This window comes from Littorina saxatilis, linkage group LG16 (genome assembly GCF_037325665.1).
Source record: "Littorina saxatilis isolate snail1 linkage group LG16, US_GU_Lsax_2.0, whole genome shotgun sequence".
Classification (NCBI taxonomy): domain Eukaryota; kingdom Metazoa; phylum Mollusca; class Gastropoda; order Littorinimorpha; family Littorinidae; genus Littorina; species Littorina saxatilis.
The window spans coordinates 32,909,217-32,929,506 of record NC_090260.1 but is presented as its reverse complement, the minus strand read 5'-3'; the positions used below and the strand labels follow the sequence as shown (position 1 = coordinate 32,929,506).

Below are 20,290 nucleotides of genomic sequence, written 5' to 3'. Positions count from 1 at the left end.
AGTGCACAGATGAAAAAGTCATAAATACACGTACAGAGAATAGGGGTAAATCAAATCAAATCAAATCAAATTTTATTTTACGAGGGTTGTGACATAAACAAAATAAACGAGCTTCTTTTCAATTACCAGCCCTCGCCCAGAGAGGGACTACTCTAATCTTATATAAAGAGGTATGGAGAGGGGTTGGGGTAGGGGTGAAGGGTGGACGATGGTACCTGGTATTGTTGGCTTGATCCCCAAGCTCCAGAATGACCGAATACATGCCTGGCTCACGGAGCGTGAAATGCTGAATACTGTAGTTGGAGTTGAAAACCTGGCCCGAAAAAAAAGACGTTTTGAGACCAGCTGACGCGCTCGTGCGTGCAACACGCTCGCTGGCGGGTGCGCACGCATACGAACGTCCAACACACACCCACATGCACGCAAGCATTCATTTCAAGCGCTCATAATTATGTGCAAACGCTTGCTCCAAACAAACGCAGTTACACACACAGACACACAGAAACATATGCATACGCACACACGTACACTCACAGACACACACACACACACACACACCCCACACCACACACACACACACACACACACAATTTTTTTTAAAGCTTGAGGGCTATTCTTATTGTCAGCAAGATTCTTAAGTATTCGTATTCACACCGCACGTAGGCATGCACACACACACGCAGTCACGCACGCACACACGCCAGAAAGAGCGACAGACAGACAGACAGACAGACAGACTGATAGACAGGTAGAGAGTGGGAGAGGGAGGAAGAGAGAAACACGACACCTCCTGGTTGATGAGAGGTTTTAACGCTAGAGCTGGCCGAATCTCCAACTCCGTGCCAGCGGCTTTTGTCATCTTGAACACTTCCCAAGCAAAGCGAAACAGCCCCGAGTCCTCGTCCGCCCAGTTACCCCAGCTGATGGCGATGCGGGCAGTCTGTTGGACATGGAGCAGTAATATATACTAATTCAAATATGCATCAGATTTATTTGTTTCGGTTCGATGACAACATAAAAGTACAGCAAGAAACTTATCCAAAACACAAGAAAAAGATTATCGACATCCACGTAAAGAAAACAGTATATTTTTTTTTTAAAGCTTAAGGGCTATTGTTATTGTCAGCAAGATTCTTAAGTATTACTGAAACCAGTCTTTATCTGTTCTTTTCTTTTCTTCTCTTCTATTTGTTGGAGGTAGTGTATAATCTCACTTTATATGTTTGCTTCCTTCAGTTTAATTTGGTTTCTTCAATTGCCTCCCGAGTTGCTCTCAAAATGCAGACTGATGAATCAAATAAACACGCAGACTCAAACAAACAAAACCACACAGCCACCTTCCCACCGCCATCGGTGGCAGGTGATCAAGAATAAAGGATGCATGCTGTGGTGTATGTATTGGAAGCGTCTGCTGCGCTTCGGTTTTAACAAGTTTAATTTAAAGCCCCAGTCTGTCTCAAATGGTTTACTGAACGATTTAAATCTTCTCACGAAAAAAGCAGTTCTAACCTTATGGAACACACGCAATAGCATGTAACAGCATTAAAAGACACAGTTCGTTTAAAGGCACAGTAAGCCTCCCGTAAACCATCACAGAGCTCCCCGAGCGTCTAAATACAGTACAAGCATACTTCCATTTGAACGCTCACCGAACGGGAACATCCTGGCTGCTTTCTGTCGAGCGTGAGACATTTTCAAAGAATTTATTTTCGTAGACTTGTTCCGTTAACAACAACGGCGCCTCGTTTTTGCGCTAGACCTAACTTTTAAAATCTAAATAATAAATTGACAGCTTGTTACACAAACATTCTTTAATCATAAAAGAATTCGTTTTTCATCAAGACAAGATCAGAACAATTCGAAGTTGTGAAAGTTTAAAAAAAGAAAAGCCCGGAAGCAGGGTCACGCAAGGGTCGTGGCAGACGACGGCCGGTTTATCAGTGCAAATCGCCGTTCCTCTCAACAGTCAAAAGCCATCGCTAGAGTTCTTGTGAACCACAGCCGTTGTTTCGTGCATAAAAAAAACGTGCTATTGTAGATAAGCTCACGTCGAGTCGCATTCAAATGACTAACTATGACGACTGCATTGTGAAAAGGGAAAACTGGATCACACGGGTTCACGATGGCTCAGGGGTAAGATAAACCACGCAAAAATAAATTCTTTGAAAATTGTTCGCTCTTTACGGAGGGCACCTAGGATGTTCTCAATTGGTGAGTGTTTAAATGAAATGGTGTTTGTACTGTGTGTAAAAGCCTGACCGTATCTGTGATGGTTTACGGGAGGCTTACTCTGCCTTTAAATGGCTTTTTAGCTTGCGTAAACCACACACCAGATTTCGTGGTTTATTTTACACCTGAGCCACCGTGGACCCGTGTAGCACACTTTCCTTTTTTTCACAATTTCGTCGTCAGTTTGTGATTTCAATGCCACTCGCTGTATCTGCAATAGCACGTTATTGTGAACCTCTGAATCTAAAATGCAACAAACGACTGCGAGTCGCACGAACTTATCAGCGGCGGTTGGCTTCAAAGAAGCAAGCGATATGCAGAGCATTCGTCTGCTTTGGGAAACACGACCTTGCTTCCGGGCTCCCTTTTTTAAAACTTTCAAGACTTCGAATTGTACTGATCTTGTCTTGATGAAAAAAGAAATCTTGTATGATTTAAGAATATTCGTGTTACAAGCTGTCAACTTATTATTGAGATTTTAAAAGTTAGTTCTAGCGCCTAAACGATGCGTCTGAATGTGGTACTAGGCAATCCGGCTGGCCACGCAAAAATAAATTCTTTGAAAAATGCTCGTTCTTTACGGAGGGCACCTAGGATGTTCTCAAGCCGTGAGTGTTTAAACGAAAGGGTATTTGTACTCTGTGTAAAAGCCTGACAGTGTCTGTGACCAGAAACTGATGGCTTACGTGAAACTGAGTGTGCCTTTAAGAATGTCAAATAACTATACCGCATATAAGTCATTGAAACAAAGAAGCACAACTGTGACAAGCATTGCTCACGGGCGTGCTGTCCAAACATTGTAAAGTAGGATTTGCTGGACTACTTTAATCTGCAATTGTTAAAACAGAAAAAAAATGCGCATTTAAGCAAAAGACGATTTTCAAAAATGACTGACGGATTTGTACGTGTGTGTAAGAGTGAATACCCTTGCTTTTTCTCTGACAAATAAATTCACACGTGCTCCTGTCCACGTGTTCTGGGGGCCCGGTAGCTCAGTTGGTAGAGCACTGGACTTGTGATCGGAAGGTCGCAGGTTCGAATTCGGGCCGGGACGGACACGGGTCAACTTTATGTGCAGACCTGTAGGCCTGTAGAACATAAAGCATTCACTCTTTCCTTTTTTTCCCACGTGTTTCTGACACATCCCTCGCTAGTAATTGGCCCGTTCAATGTTTATCAGAGTAAAAGCAAGGGTATTCACTCTTTCACAACCCCTAGAAACCCGACAGAGTTATTGTGGACATTCGTCCATTACGGCGGAACAAATGTGACCCTCCACCACGGAATGAGTCGCATGTCACCTTTGCATGATTTTCATATTTTTACATTTTCCTAAAGAGTGTGTTATGCTCTATCCAGTGGTGAAACCCGTTTTAGAAAAGAGCGACAACTGTTTGAGTTATAAGCGTGTAACTAAGGGGACCATCACACTGTTACCAGACACTCCCCGGACTTATATTAAGCCTAGCGCAGAACCGCGCGAGGTGACATGCGACTCATTTCGTGGTGGAGGGTCACAAATATCAATTACATTTCTTACCTTGGTCATGTCGGGAACATTCAGCATGGACTTGGGATCACAGTTATTCCCGGTATCAGTGCAGTGGTAGGGCCACAAGAAGTCAAACCGGAACTCAACAGCCTTGGCCTTAGTAACTCCGATAAAGTGCTGCTTTATGTAAAGTCTGCTTGGGTTGTCAGTGTTAACAACATCACGAAATCCTCCAGCCGTTGTATTGAAATTGATTTCCAACCTGATTTAAACAATGAATCAAACACGCTTTTTTCACAAACACTGGCTTACGTATATAACATATGTGTTTCTATCTATTTTTCTATTTTTCTTTTGCGGACTTCGATTTTGATTGCGGTTGATATTGCGGTTTCATAGTAAGTTCCTTTTTGTTAATGATTTTTGATATGCTATCAACTGCAAATAATTTCACTTCAAGAATAAAGGTCATTGAGGAGAGAAACACCATATTTAGTTCTAAGGGTAGTCAAATCCATCCCATTATAAATGACACAACTGTGGGGATGTTCATCACTATTTCAATACATTTCACACAAACATTTTCAGAATTGAAAGTGCAAAAGGGTACATGGTAAACTCTTTCGATATATATACAGTTTCAAAAGCAGCTTTGCAATCGAAGGATACTAGCAAACCTGCTTTCTGATTTGAAAATCCATAAAGTTAAGCAACTTGAACTATCAATGCTTCTTCTTCTTATTCTTCGTTCATGGACTGAAACTCCCAAGTTCATTCATGTTTGTGCACGAGTGGGTTTTTACGTGTATGGCCGTTTTTACCAAGCCATTCAGGCAGCCATACGCCGCTTTCAGAGGAAGCATGCTGGGTATTTTAATGTCTCTATAACCCACCGAACTCTGACATGAATTACATGATCTTTTTCGTGCACACTTGGTCTTATGATTACGTGTACGCACGAAGGGAGATAAGGCACTAGCAGGTCTGCACAAAAGTTGACCTGGGAGATCGGAAAAAAAACTCCACTTAACCCACCAGGCGGTCGCGGCCGGGATTTGAGCTCACGACCTTCCGATTAGGAGGCCGATGTCTTATCCACTAGGCCACCCCCCAAAAATACAAAGTTGTATATGAACGAAGAGTGCACGCATACTCACACATCTCGGTGTTCCAGAATCCGGTCAAAACTGTCTGTTATGCTGCAGTTGAAGATCCCAGTCTCTGGCTGGTCGGAGCTGACTGACTGAGCACACGGGATTGTCTTGTTCAACGATAGGAAATCAGTGAAAGTGCCTGAAATTAAAACGTTGATGATTTATTAGGCGTGTGTAGTGTGTGCGTGTGTGTGTGTGTGTGTGTGTTTGTGTGTATGCGTATGTGTGTGTGTGTTTGTGTGTATGTGTGTGTGTGTGTGCGTGTTTGTGTGTATGTGTGTGTATATGTGTTAGTGTGTGTGTGTGTGTGTGTGTGTGTGTGTGTTTATGTGTTTGTTTGTTCGTTCATGGGCTGAAACTCCCACGGCTTTTACGTGTATGACCGTTTTTACCCCGCCATTTAGGCAGCCATACGCTGCTTTCGGAGGAAGCATGCTGGGTTATTTCGTGTTTCTATAACCCACCGAACTCTGACATGGATTACAGGATCTTTTTCGTGCGCACTTGGTCTTGTGCTTGCGTGTACACACGGGGGTGTTCGGACACCGAGGAGAGTCTGCACACAAAGTTGACTCTGAGAAATAAATCTCTCGCCGAACGTGGGGACGAACTCACGCTGACAGCGGCCAACTGGATACAAATCCAGCGCGCTACCGACTGAGCTACATCCCCGCCCTCACTGAGCTACATCCCCGCCCTCACTGAGCTACATCCCCGCCCATGTGTGGGTCAGTGAGTGTGAGTGTGCTTTTGTTTTGTTTGTTTGTTTGATTTTGTATGTTGTTGTTGTTTTTGTTCGGTGGTAAGTGGGGAGGGGGGGGGGGGAGGGGTAGAATTCTGATTTACCTCCAGCGCGCAGTTTTCGAAGATACACAACCATGCTTCCCGTCACAATTCCCAGTGCAGAGCCTCGAATGTAATCTGGCTTTCCTGTTATCTCTGGTGGGATGAACTGACTGGAACACGAAGTCTCAAGCCGGTTGAAATCTCTGCACACAAAAGCAATTGACGTGAGCTACTTTAAAACATACACTCACAATTACAGAAGATTAAAGATATACTATCCTTCTCATGTATGGAAAAATAAAACATGCCACTCACACAAATGCTAACAACTTCATAATTGGTGTACATTAATTTCAGCTAATATATAGGACCTGTCCACAAAGTAACAAATTTGTCGGTAGAATGGTCTGACTTTTGTACAATTTCAAGAAAGTGTCCGAATTCGAGGATCGACTTACCAGAACGAAGTTTGACATTTAGCGGTAGGCAAACTAACCCGATTAAAGCCCTCTAGATTGTTACCTTTGGGTTTATTTGAAGGACCTAGTGTACCACACCCAACATGAGAAAAACAGGGACTGGAATGAAGCAACGACAGGCAGGATAGCATTCATGTCAATAATGAATTTTACGCGCCATTGCGCAAGTGCCAGTTAACAACAAAGGGGGTCATTTTTCCAGTCATTTGGGTTTAGCAAATATCTGTATAGTTGTTATGCGTAACTATTCACTAGCAATCGCGGGGGGGGGGGGGGGGCAGTGTTTTTGTATACTCAGGCATTCAGATGGTAAAAGTCTGACAGGTTTGTATGGCTATACCTCCCATGCTCAATGTCAAACCTGGAATTCGAAAAATAGTTTGAAATCGCACAAATGTCAGACCATTTAGACCATTATCAGACCAATGTACTTTTTGGACAGGTCGTACATAAGCTGAAGTTACTGTACACCAAATGTGAAGTAATTCGTCCGACAGATGTAGAAGTCAACAGCATTGGTATGGGTTGCTTTTCTTTGGGGGGGGGGATTACCCTGTATGTTTGAGTTTACTCCAAACAGGTCCCTAGAACTGCAAGCACGGAGTCATTTCTTCATATTTATAAACAGACTGTGTTTCCTGGGTAGATATGATAGGCACAAAATCAATTTCCGAAAAAGGCAAGTTTTGGTACTCTGACAGAAATTCTAAAACCATTCACAGAAAGGAACTCTGTTATTGCACAAAGACATCATAGCTGGTAAAAATACAAAACGGAGCATGGTAGTTTCACAGTTAGTCTGGAAGATTAGTATTTCCCAATGACGGCACTAGTGCTCCAAAAATTATTCTGAAAAAAACAGCGTCAACAGTTTTTAAAAGGGTGTCAACTGTTAATACAAAATATAAAAACAACTGAAAATTATTATTTCATTTCAACAACGAAAATGACGATGACAAATTACACCGCGCAATTATTCTATGTTTGTTTAAAGTACCGACAAACGCTTTTGGACAAAACTTGAATGCCATCTCTGGCCTGAAATCATTCAGTTATGTTGTCAACAGACCCGCGATTTGTCCAGATGAAGTCTGGGCCATCAGTACTGGTGTCCAGCCCTGTAGAATCGGCGAGAAACTCATGAAGTTTCAATGGCGGGCTCCTGAAATTCGCCCAGTAAGAAAGCCGCACTTGCATCTCGTGTATTTCTGGCTGAAAGTATTTGCTTTCCTCGACTGTAGAAAAACAGTACATTTTGTCAAGTTATGACCAAAAGTTTTCAGATAGACCGGGAATCGAGACAAAGATGATGGTGTGTGTGTATAAGTGTGTGTGTGTGTGTGTGTGTGTGTGTGTGTGTGTGTGTGTGTGTGTGTGTATGTGTGTGTGTGTGTGTGTAGTGTGTGTGTGTGCGTCTGTGTGTGTGTGTGTGTGTGTGTGTGTGTGTGTGTATGATTGTGTGTGTGTGTGTGTGTCACGGTGTGTGTGTGTGTGCGTGCGTGTGTGTGTGTGTGTGTGTGTGTGTGTGTGAGTGTGTGTGTGTGTGTGTGTGTGTGTGTGTGTGTGTGTGCAACACTACTACTACTACTACTACTACTACTACTCATATTCCTTCTAATACTACTACCACCACCACCACAGCCACTACTACTACTACTACTACCACTACCACCACCACCACTACCCCCACCACCACCACCACCATCACTACTACTACTACTACTACTTATACTACCAACATTGTTAATAATCATGACATACTTTTGAGACAGTAGTCTTGTTGATTTGACGATGGAGACGTGAATCCGCTGAGACAGTCACAACCGCCACCTGGCTGACACGTTCCTGGGTAACACGGCCTTTCGTGGCTACACAGGGCTGCAACACAATGTCATGTTGGACGTTTGAAGATCTTTTCAGGATTTTACAGGTTTTGTTCAGCTTAGACACATACTAAAACTCAACAGTCTAGCTGCTTGCTGTACAACGCGAGTTGGTTTTTTTCTTTCGTTTTGCTGACGCACGTTTCATACTGACAAGAATTGATAGCGGCTAGCCGTTTGCATTACAAGACAGCAAGCGTGTATGTGAAACTAGTTTGTGATAGGTAAGAGTTAAACACGATTGGCTGATACCAAAAGCGTCACCTGCGCTCGTCGGCGAACAGCCATGAAACACGTGAACAAGGAGCACGTGTGGAAAGTTTGCCTCAATAAAAGAAAGAGTATTCACTCTTTCACAACCCATAAAAACCCAACAGAGTTATTTCCGAACATCATCTATTATAGCTATACTGTCACACTTACATCATATTATTGCCATTTAACAAACAAAAACAAACAAACAAACAAACGAAATAGAAAGGGAGATTTACTGACTGACTGATTGATTGACTGACATACTAACCAACAACCTAACAAAGTAAAATCAACTCCCTTTACTAACGCATGAATTGCCTAACTAACTAGCTAATTAAACCAAACAGGTTCATTTACCGCCGTCGCATCTGAATCCAGTGTAGCCGGCAGTACAGTCACATTTGCCCGGGCTAACACATGTTCCACCATTTTGGCACCCAGGAGCACATATTGCTGCAAGACATGTACAGCGATTAACACACACATATATATTCACCAAAAAAAATTAGGGACCGGTTAAGCAAGTCTGCACAAAGTTGACTTTGAAAAATAAATCCCTCGCCGAATGTGGGGATCGAACCCACGCCGATAACGACAACTTGTTTTGAAGCCAGCGCCGCTACCGACTGAGCTATTCCCCGTCCCAGTTGGCGGACAGTTGCATTTCACCATGCTAAAGATGTGGACACATTTTGCTTTTTTTTTTCCTGGAAAAGGGGATGGGTTTCAATGTTCTGTGACATTAGAGCAGCGCATACCAGGACAAAAAATAATGATTCCAGGTTGAAACTACAAAAGAGCAAAAGCTTGTTTGCCTCCAATCGTAAAACAAATAGACGAATTCAAACGCAAACGATCGATACATTATTGTTATTTGCAACTTTGAACAACAAAAAACATTTGACACAGATCTGGACAGCCTCTGTTCACCTCGACCGCCAGCACGTTCTCTGGAAGAACTATGACCGTCTCGATCTGTGCAAAATGTGATATGTTAGTCATACTTACAAGTAACGTATATCATACACATGACATTTTTTTTATATTGTCATGCATGTTATTAGTTATCTCCATTCATCCCCCCCTCCCCTTCCCTCCACGTGAGGGCAATGTGATTATTAAAGTCATGAATCTGTAATTCAAAACAAAACAATCAAACAAACACAAAATACAGACAAACGAAAGAAGTTTGTCCCGGTTACTTTGTCGTGTAAACCAGTTTAGGATTACTTCTAAGCTCACCGCCAGGGCTGTGCATGTGCCGGCATCGTATACTATTAATGACGGAAGTCTCAAACAATCTCAATTGGGGGTCGGCCCGGGTATCCCACCCTCGTGTCACCACAGTGGCACGTAAAAGACCTCGGTCATTCTGCCATAAGTGCACAGTGGCTCATAACACCTAAACATTTATGCACCTGGGTAGCGCAAATCTTGTTGCTGCTAGCTTTACTCACGTAGGAAGCAATAATTAAGTAAATGAAATTAAAGGAAAAGGAAATGAAACAACAGACAGGTCAGACAATACTCACGTGTGTCACACAGTAGTGGATTGCGGGTATCAGAGCTCTTCCATCCGGGGCAGCACACTCTCTCGTTTATATAGTAAGCCTCCGAATAGTATCTCCATGAGCAACAGCTAAACAAAAGAAAGGTGAGGTAAAAGAAGAAGAAGAAGAAGAAGAAGAAGAAGAAGAAGAAGAAGAAGAAGAAGAAGAAGAAGAAGAACAACAACAACAACAACAACAACAACAACAACAACAACAACAACAACAACAACAACAACAACAACAAAATAAAGAAGAAGAAAAAGAAGAAGTCGGGTGAAACGACACAAACGGGATTACAGTGACTGCAAATGATGTAACGATACAATCTCTCTCTCTCTCTCACTCTCTGTGTCTCACACTCTCACTCTCTCTCTCTTTCTCCCTCTCTGAAAGATAAGTCCAAATTAAATTATTTGAAAGTTTTAGAAGAATTTTGCAAATCAAAACAAATTTCATGTCAAGCAAAAATTCCTCTTCTTACAGTACCTGGAGTTTTTTACGCACTTAAACACCTCAAGCAAACAGGCACCCGGGGGCTCGATGGGCTTGATGGTAGGATTCTTAAATTGTCAGCCCCCGTAATTTCTGAAACACTTACCTACATTTACAATCTCTGTTTAGACAAAAAATATTTTCCAGTCACCCTGAAACAGGCTAAAGTCATTCCTCTGTTTAAATCAGGTGACAAAAGAGACCCCTCAAATTATAGGCCAATTTCCATTTTGTCTGTGTTATCAAAACCACTTGAAAAGCATAATTATCAACAAACACATCCTAGCACATTTCAACCAAAACAACTTATTTCATCCTAAACAATCGGGATTTAGAGCTAAGCATTCCTGCCACACTGCCTTAATCTCTCTTGTTGATCAGTGGTTGGAGAAAATAAACGATAATGAATTCTGTGGTGCCATTTTTGTAGACTTTGCAAAAGCCTTTGACGTAATTGATCACACATTATTGCTTAGAAAATTCGGTTTGTATGGCGTCGGATATGATACTATCAATCGTGTTAGTTAATTTCTCTCTGGCAGACAACAAACAGTTCTTACAAACGCTAGAGCATCGAGCATGCAAGCTGTAGATTACGGTGTACCACAATAATCGGTATTAGGACCCCTGCTCTTCTCAATATATATTAATGACCTCCCCCTTTATATTCAACATTTATGTGAACTTTTTGCAGATGATACCACAATTCACTCCAGTAACACAAATTTAACTCGCTTATCAGAATCCCTCCAAGGGAGTTTAAACCAGCTGACAGAATGGACTGACCTAAATCACATGTCTCTTAACCCAAAGAAAACCAAATATATGACAATTACAACTAGACAAAAACGTAAGAATTTTACCTCAACTGGTCCTGATTTAATGATTGACAGCAATATAGTGGAAAAAGTCGACCATCACAAAGTTCTAGGTGTCCACATCGATAACAACCTGTCTTGGTCAACTCACATTGAACAACTTAGTAAATTAGTGTCAAAGAAAGTGTACCTCTTATCTAGAATTAAACACTTCCTCAATTGTCAAGCCAGGAAGTTATTTTTCACTGCTCATATTCAGTCTCTTATTGATTACGCATCCACTCTGTGGGACTCAGCAAGTGATAATTCCCTAAAGCTACTCAGCAGATTACACAAAAGAGCGCTAAAAGTAGTATTACTCAAACAGACTACTCTCACCGACTCAGACTACATCAACATAGGGGTCCTACCTCTAAAGTCAAGAATGAATTATAACAAAGGAATAATGATGCATAAAATTATGACAGAAAATGCACCCGAAACCATTTTGTTCAAAGTTCTCTTTGAAGAATTCGCACCACTTTATAACACTAAACACTCCTCTTCCCAGGATAGACCTATTTAAATCAAGTCTTGTTTATTCAGGAAGGCCGCCCTGATATAGCCCTTCGTGGTCGGCTGGGCGTTTAAGCAAACAAACAAACAAATATTCAGGGAGCAGCCTCTAGAACGCTCTTCCGGACGCCCTGCGGCAATCCACCAATACGGATTCTTTTAGAACCAAATATTCTTTCCATTTAATGAACTCTGTGAACAAATACACTTGATTGGTATGTTCTCTTTGTATACAGTTGTTCATTATCGGAATTATGGTTTATCTGTGACAAAATCACGAAGATTTGGCTCTGTAATACATTGTTTTGCTGAGCTAATGTATTGATGCAAAGTATGCTTACTTTGCGTTTATCTTTATTGCTTTACACCCAGTTTTGAACACTACCTTATGATCTACAATGCTTCTATATAATGCGCTTCATGTACATAAACTTATATGTTCTACCATTAATGATGTTTTTATGTAACCTTTTTTTCCCTAGTCATAGTTATAGTAAAATAGTTTAGTCCCTCTTTAGGGCGAGGGCCAGATGCAAAAAAGCATATCTATGCTTATTCTTGTCACCCTCGAAAAATAAAGATTTGTCATTGTCATTGTCATTGTCTCTCTCCCCCCCCCCCCTCTGCCCCCTGTCTCCCCCTCTCTCTCTCTCCTCTCTCTCCTCCTCCCTATCTGCCCCATCTCTCTCTCTCTCTCTCTCTCTCTCTCTCTCTCTCTCTCTCTCTCTCTCTCTCTCTCTCTCTTCGTTCTTGTGGACCCTATCTGAGGGCGAGGGCTGGAGGTAAAAAAGCATACATTAACAGCTATTGTGTTTTCAGCGTAGCAATAGGGTCCGATATTTAGACGAGACAAGTATAACGCCGACGAGTCGAAGACGAGTCGCATTATACTTGTTCGAGTCTAAATATCGGACCCTATTGCTACGCTGAAAATACAATAGCGATTATATAGCTGTTCTGACATTGCTGTTCCAAACTTACACAAGAAGAGCAAACGCTCGATCGAGTCACTTTCGCAGTTCTGAATATTATATGAGGCATCAGATGGACAGGAAGAAATTGCTATTCACAACACAATGCATACCTGAAGAATTCAAGACATACCTGTGACCTTGAAAAAGGTCAAAGGTCACCAAAGCAGACGTCAAAGTGTAGAGGTCACTGGGAGTCACGTTCACATAAAATTTGAGCCCGGTCACTTTTATAGTTTCCGAGAAAAGCCCAACGTTAAGTTGTGTGTTGCCGAACAGAAAAGGCTAGTTATCTCCCTTGTTTTTCTGATAACGTTCGTAAAAGGCTACAGATGTAAATACTTTGATGTAAAGAATAATCCTACAAAGTTTCAATCACATCCGATGAACTTTGTCAAAGATATAAAATGTCTAATTTTTCCTTTGACGCTGACCTGTGACCTTGAAAAAGGTCAAAGGTCAACGAAACCATCGTTAAAGTGTAGAGGTCATTGGAGGTCACGACTAAACAAAATATGAGCCCGATCGCTTTGATAGTTTCCGAGAAAAGTCCAACGTTAAGGTGGTGTCTACGGACGGCCGGCCGGACGGCCGGCCGGCCGGCCGGACAGACTAACACTGACCGATTACATAGAGTCACTTTTTCTCAAGTGACTCAAAAATGACAGTTTTTGCGTCGATGCGTTGATCTCAGGTTTTGATAGCAGACGCCGTTTCTTATGCGCATTAGTTTTGCGCAGGCGCCACACTGACTTTGGAAAAAAACTCGATTTGACAACACATTTTTATTAGTTCATTCGTACACAACAAAAAGAAGTTTGATTTTTTTAAATTTTGAACAAGACTACTTATGAAGAAGACCAAAACAAAACATCAACGGAAAACTAGAAACAACTGAAGAACTAGGATGCAACAAGGGGAGGAGAAGAGAACAGCTAATCCGTACAACGCGAGCAGACGGCAGCGAAGTTTTCAGTTTGTGTGAATGGCATTTATACTTGTCTCGTCATGAAGCGAATTTGTCAACCTTAGTTATAAACGACTACATGAATGTTAGTGCCATGGGTTGTACATCAATACTTCAGAGGGGAAGTGGCCTGGGTATTTAGTGTGGAGTTACGAGATAAGAAAAGCCGAATGCGAAAGTTTGTGTCAGTCGGCAACTGAGCTCACACAGGCACACAAAAACGGCTGTTCCGTTTTATTCCCCTGTTTGTACTACATCTTTCGACTTTGGGCATTTTGTGGTGTTTAGGGACAGAAAATAATTGGTTTAGTCCTGTTTCATCGGGAAGATAGCAGAAAAGGGTATGCTATCGACATTTGAAAAGCTAAAAAACATTCCCGAGAAGAATTTCAAGTTGTCAGTGTATGCTGTTGTCGATTGAAACATCGTGTGGTACAGATGGGTAAACCGGAACCATGCGTCTTTGTTATTGCCAATATGCTTTTGGATATTGGCAAAAATGGCCGACTTCCGTAGCATTATGCTTTGATGATCGGAAGAGACCATCCAATCACAGCCCCCGAATTCCCCCACGTGTCCATCAGAATAGCTATATTCTTGCTTATCTATTACCCTCGATAATAAAGATTCTGTCCTGTCTTGTCTTGTCTCTCACGAGAGCGTGTGCATTTATAAAGGTGTGCAGGGTGGTGGCATACGTGTAGCGTGATGCATAACGGAAGACGTAAATTCAGAGCGATACATTTGGATCGCCTTGAACAAAAGCGATAACAATACTGTCACAAAGATGTGAGTAGCATATTTGTGAGGTGAAACCACGTCGTGTTTTTAACCTCCCTAAATGTTGTAGAGGCGATGGTAGCTGACCGGACTGGCGTTATTCACGTGTTTCGGGTGTTGCACGCAAAACTGGCTTAGCTTGATGTGAGTTGTGTTTGAGACATGTAGCTGGTCTGAGGTAAATAACGTCACAGCGTGTGAGATTTCCAACCGGGAAGGTTGTTCAGCGTGTGTCAGACTTGTTCTGGGAACAAGTACTCTTTCAAGAGACGGGTCTCTTAAGGTAAATGATTTACTATGTTGTATATTATTGATGTTGGAATACATAGCTGGAGCGTAAAGGTTAGTGTGTATAAAGTGCACCCAATCTTAGTGTGAAGCGTTGAGAGAATTCTTGATGTAATTGTTTCACGGTTTTTCATGGGGAATTTCTTGAACATAATTGCTACGCATTTATGTTATGTTTAAGACGGTCATGCTTTGTATGGGGAGTGTTATTCATTGATTAAGTGTTAGTTTGGATATTGAATCTGTACGGAATGTGAACGTGGAATGAACGAGAATGTATGAGTGGTACATGAACGTTTGGAAGAAGAGATGGTTTTAGAGAATGTTGTATTAAGACTTGGTTAAATTCTTTAGGAGTTTCCATGAGGGATTTCCATGGCGTATAAGGGAGGGACCTTACACGAGAGAAGCGCTAGACGACGGTGGAAGCAAGGGACCACCTCGGCGCAGATGACTAGACGAGTGGAGTCTTCATCGAGACCGGTCGTAGCTGACGACGGTTGTTTCCGCTACGGGCGGAAGGGTTTCTCAGAAACCTGGAAGGTGTGTGTTGGCATCTTCAGTGAAAGGTGTGTGTTGGCATCTTCAGTGAAAGGTGTGTGTTGGCATCTTCAGCGAAAGGTGTGTGTTAGCATCTCTGTGTGTTGGCATCTGAATTCATTATTCTACGAGGATTCAGCGAGACAAGTAAGTGAACTGGCGACATGCAGTGAGCCGTGATACGAACTCGTGAGTGTCTGTTGGTACCTTCTTGTGTGCGTTAATCTATATTTGAGAAAGTATTGTTATAATATGTATTTACATGCCTTGAGTGAAAGCTGGAAGATTGTGCGAACTGTGTGTTGAAAAGTTGTTCGTATTGATGTATTTAAAGTGAAGAAGTATGTTGTTTTTGGTTGAGGAAATAATGAGCCTGCATCCTCCCAAATTCTGTTTTGAAGTGTTTGGTGTGAAAGGGTAGAGACAGTGCAAAAGGGCAGAACACGCATAATAAATTCACATGCAAACCACTTCGTGACAAATACTTTATTTGCCTCAGACCTTTGGGCTTTTGGTAATTGGTTCCTTTGCTCCTCATAAGTGACAATAGGTTGAAAGAAAGCAATGTGTGCACAGTCTTCAATAATTGGATTAACAATTCTATCAAGTGACGACTGACAGCTGCCTCTAGATTTGCGTTTGACTAATTGATGCTGGAAATTCGCTTTTAATCTTCCTCTTCCTCTGTTGATGTGTCTTCTAGTCACGGCTGTGTAAATGCACATGGTAGGGATCACAGCAGACTTGAACAGTCCTCGTTTTCGAATGTTTAAATAACACAGGAAAAAAAGATGCTGTTTTTGAATTTGTCGATCATATTTTCGTGCTAATTAATACATTCAAACGCCCGACTTAAAAATGGGTCAAACAGCCCGAAATCATAATCACGAACATTCGACCTAGACACAATCATTTGTCGTAGTAAGCGTAGACATCCGGTCTGCTCCCCGCCTAATGGCCGATGTCTTCCGTCTTCGGGGGACTACGTGGGTTTAAATTTGGAGTGGTCCTTCTCCTAGAGGAGTTTCCTTGCAGGGATAGTGAGCCTCCTCTGCCCTCGTTTTAATTTTGGAGTGATCTTCTCCTAGGACAGCTGCCTTCCAGGGTTGACGAGCCTGTCCTGCCCGGCTATTTAACCCATAGTTGGGGGTTGGTTCGTGGGCACCAGGGCGTATCCACACGCCGGTGGGCCTGCATGCCACACGTCTAGGGGCCAACCTCCTCCAAGTCCTTGTAGTTCAGCCTGGGGCCTTTCGGTACCCAGTTCACGAAATCATAATCAACCTCGACGAACGAAAAGTGACGCCTCCACTGAGACTTTGTACATCTAGTGCTCTTATTCAATAATTCACGCAACTCTAGCCGTTCGAACAGTTAAACAAATATTCCCTTGGTTTCTCTCAGACTTTGTTGCTACATTTCATAATTGAGGTTATTAGCTTTTCTCACCTGTACAATAGGTTGTTTGCACAGTAACTGTACACTTTATACTTGTCCTGGTCATGTTCATAACTCAACCAGCACGCAGCAAAACGCTGACAGAAACTTCTTGGACAAAACGGTCACATCATGTACTGTCACCATGTGGCATTTTGTTACGCTCCACTGTTTATCAGTTCCGACGCTCACAATTTCAGTTTGTAGTTTGTCGACATCGAGTATACATCACTTTTGTCACCCCTCTGTAGCTTCAAACCCCTTGATTAGCAATAGCAAAGAGAAGTGAGAGAAGAAAATTAGCCCATACGAAGATGTCAAATAACCAAAGGGAAGTAATCGCTCTTTATGCATTCGACATGACTGTGTAATAGAGTAAGCGAGAGTTGTACGGAACCTTTTCTCCTGGCACCTGAGAGAATAACAAGCATTGAAATGAACAAGCGACTTTCATCCTCATAACTTTGGTTATTTGATAGCTTAACATCGCTCTGCCTCATTCTGTTTAAGATTCCATACGAAGATGGACAAGACACTAACGATACAAACAGAAAACAAGTATGATCTTACATCTATGTGTATGTATAAATAGTCTATAGTCCCTTACCTCCACCACCACCAGTGCCTGCACACACGCCTAGGGCGGTACCTGACTGCCCGGCGGCTGCACACGTGATCTCTGCAAACAAAAGTTACGATGAAGACATTTTGGAGCATTATGAGAGTTATTATCTTGGCAAGTTGTCGAAAGGACATACAGACAGACGGGCAGACGCGAAGACAGATAGACAGACAGACAGACAGACAGACAGACTGGTAAACTGGCAGGGAAGCAACCAGGCCCTTGCACGGAGTCAAAATGCGCGGTTGCCTCCCTTGTACCGCTACGTATTTCTTTCCGACTGCCGCATGTAAATAAGCATTTATTAATCAATAACATAACTTTACTTGCAATACTATTAATTAGGACATTCCATTTGCAGTCATTTTGCCATACAACGTCCAAGTGCTAGTGGTGGGCAGTGTCCTGAACATCAATATCATTAAATGTCAAACAATCAAAATCACTATTGCCTCGTCTAAAGTTTATAACAATTCTGATGGCCGCAGGAGCGCATAGTGCTTTTAGTTATGCGCTATAGAAATCTCCTTAATGAATAAATCTATTGCAATGGGTTCGGAGATCTGACATGTCTCGTTTTGTTACCGTTCTCACGAGATCAGTTACAGTTTGTTTTTCCCTCTCTCTCTCTCTCTCTCTCTTTCTCTTCTCTCTCTCTCTCTCTCTCTCTCTCTCTCTCTCTCTCTCTCTCTCTCTCTCTCTCTCTCTCTCTCTCTCTCTCTCTCTCGAAGTCTTCCATTATCTGATATGCTTAAAACAAACTGGTACTCATGGTCTAGATAATCTTGATGGGAAAATTTTGAAGTTGTCTGCCCCTTTTATTGCAGAATCTCTGACATACGTTTACAACTTGTGCCTGGACAAATCTGACTTTCCCGCCAAATTAAAGGAGGCAAAAGTAATCCCGCTATTCAAATCAGGTAATTCTTCTGACCCCGCCAATTACAGACCAATCTCGATTCTTCCTGTTTTATCCAAACCACTTGAAAAACACATATATACACACTTGGCCGCACATTTGAAGAAATACGACCTTATTCATTCAAATCAGTCAGGCTTCAGAGTAAATCATTCGTGCCACACAGCATTAATAAACCTTCTTGAAAACTTGCTTAGCAACATTAATAATAATGAACTCTGTGGTGTCCTATTCGTCGATTTTGCAAAAGCATTCGACGTCATTAATCATGAGTTACTTTTAAGAAAATTAGCTGAGTATAGATTGTCACCCCAAACCCTATGCCTCCTCTCATCTTTCTTAGCCGGACGAGAGCAATCCGTCTGCGTGAATTCCACTATGTCAAGTAAAAGACCGGTGTTATATGGAGTCCCCCAGGGTTCTGTCCTTGGGCCACTTCTTTTCTCTCTGTATATTAACGATCTTCCTTTTAGTGTTAATGATGATTGTGAACTATTTGCTGATGATACGACCATACACACTTCTGATAAAAAATTAGACAAAGTTTATTTATCATTGCAGAACAGTGTAGATTATCTCATTAATTGGACAAAATATAACCACATGAGTCTTCACCCCCAAAAGACCAAATACATGTTAATTACAACAAGGCAAAAAAGACAAAACATCAAGAATAATCCTCATTCCTTATTAATTGGCAACGATGCAATAGCGGAAGTAGGAGATCACAAAGTTTTGGGAGTAAATATCGATAATAATTTATCTTGGACCCATCATGTTAGATCGTTGAGCAAAACCGTGTCGAGGAAAATATATTTGTTGAACAGAATAAAGCACTTTCTTGATCCACACTCAAGGTTATTATTTTATAATGCATACATACAAACCATCACGGATTATTGTTCGACCATCTGGGACTCTGCCAGTGCAAACATTTTAAAACCACTGTACAGTCTACACAGACGAGCACTAAAATCAGTTCTATTAAAACAATCCAGTATTGTTTTCGACGATTATAAAAAACTTAAGATTTTGCCTTTAAAAGAAAGATTTAAATCAAATAAAGGCGTGCTCCTTCACAAAATCATTTCCGGCCATGCACCGAGTGCTTTTATTACAAAATTTAAAGCCAAACCAAGCCGAAAATTCAACGTCCCCATTCCGCGGATAGATCTCTTTAAATCAAGTTTAGCTTATTCTGGCAGCGTTTTGTGGAATTCTCTCCCGGAATCAGTTCGAGTCCCAACAAGTCTCAATACTTTCAAAAAACACCTCTCATTACATTTAATGTCAAATTACGAAAAGTCACAGTGATGGAAGACTTCGTTCTGATTATTTTCATATTGATCATATCTGTCCATAAAGCATCAGTGTTTCATAACGCAAGAATGTATGTATAGCCTACAACGTGTATATAGTCATGTGAATAGTTTCTCTGCCTTGCTTATCTTTTGTAATTGTTTTACGTATGTATATATACATATATATATGTATTCAAGATTAGAATAGTCCCTCTCTGGGCGAGGGCTGGTTGAAAAGAAGCTTGTTTATATATTGCTTATGCCACAACCCTCGTAAAATAAAATTTGATTCGATTTGATTTGATCTCTCTCTCTCTCTCTCTCTCTCTCTCTCTCTCTCTCTCTCTCTCTCTCTCTCTCTCTCTCTCTCTCTCTGTGTATCAGTGTATGTATGTCTTTGTCTGTGTCTCCCTCTGAGTCTCTCCGCTTCTGTCTTTCTATGTCTGTCTCTGTTTATGTGTGTGTGTGTGTGTCTCTCTCGCTCTCGCTCTCTCCCATCCGACTCCTGGCACACAGGTCAAAGCAGAGGTTAACTTGAGTGCACGTGTACCTAGCAGGAGGGGGGTGATTCGGGTCAGAAGTGGGGTAAAGCACCTTGGTCTTCAGTCTTTGGGTTGTAGCTTTCAGTGGAGAAGATGCCAACATGAAATTGCACTATGCTCTACTATTTATTAATGGCCGCCCTCTTTCTTCAATTAGCTGAGGGCGGTGAACATGTGTCGTTGTTTGCCGTTCTACTGAAACATAAGTAATCAATTTATCCACTTGATTA

The 20,290-nt window shown here is 41.8% G+C and overlaps 1 protein-coding gene across 1 annotated transcript in view; it reads right to left on the bottom strand.

The window, feature by feature from the left end:
- The window catches only part of LOC138950864 (uncharacterized), a 64,511-nt gene that overhangs the window by 29,803 nt on the left and 14,418 nt on the right, over positions 1-20,290 (bottom strand). The window contains exons 2-11 of the mRNA XM_070322575.1: positions 17,284-17,355; positions 9,811-9,917; positions 8,636-8,731; positions 7,902-8,018; positions 7,210-7,375; positions 5,722-5,864; positions 4,879-5,014; positions 3,770-3,983; positions 788-940; positions 216-313 (exon numbers count right to left, since the gene is read on the bottom strand). Of these exons, the coding sequence (XP_070178676.1) occupies positions 216-313; positions 788-940; positions 3,770-3,983; positions 4,879-5,014; positions 5,722-5,864; positions 7,210-7,375; positions 7,902-8,018; positions 8,636-8,731; positions 9,811-9,917; positions 17,284-17,355 (1,302 nt within the window). The remainder of the gene's footprint in view (positions 1-215; positions 314-787; positions 941-3,769; positions 3,984-4,878; positions 5,015-5,721; positions 5,865-7,209; positions 7,376-7,901; positions 8,019-8,635; positions 8,732-9,810; positions 9,918-17,283; positions 17,356-20,290) is intronic.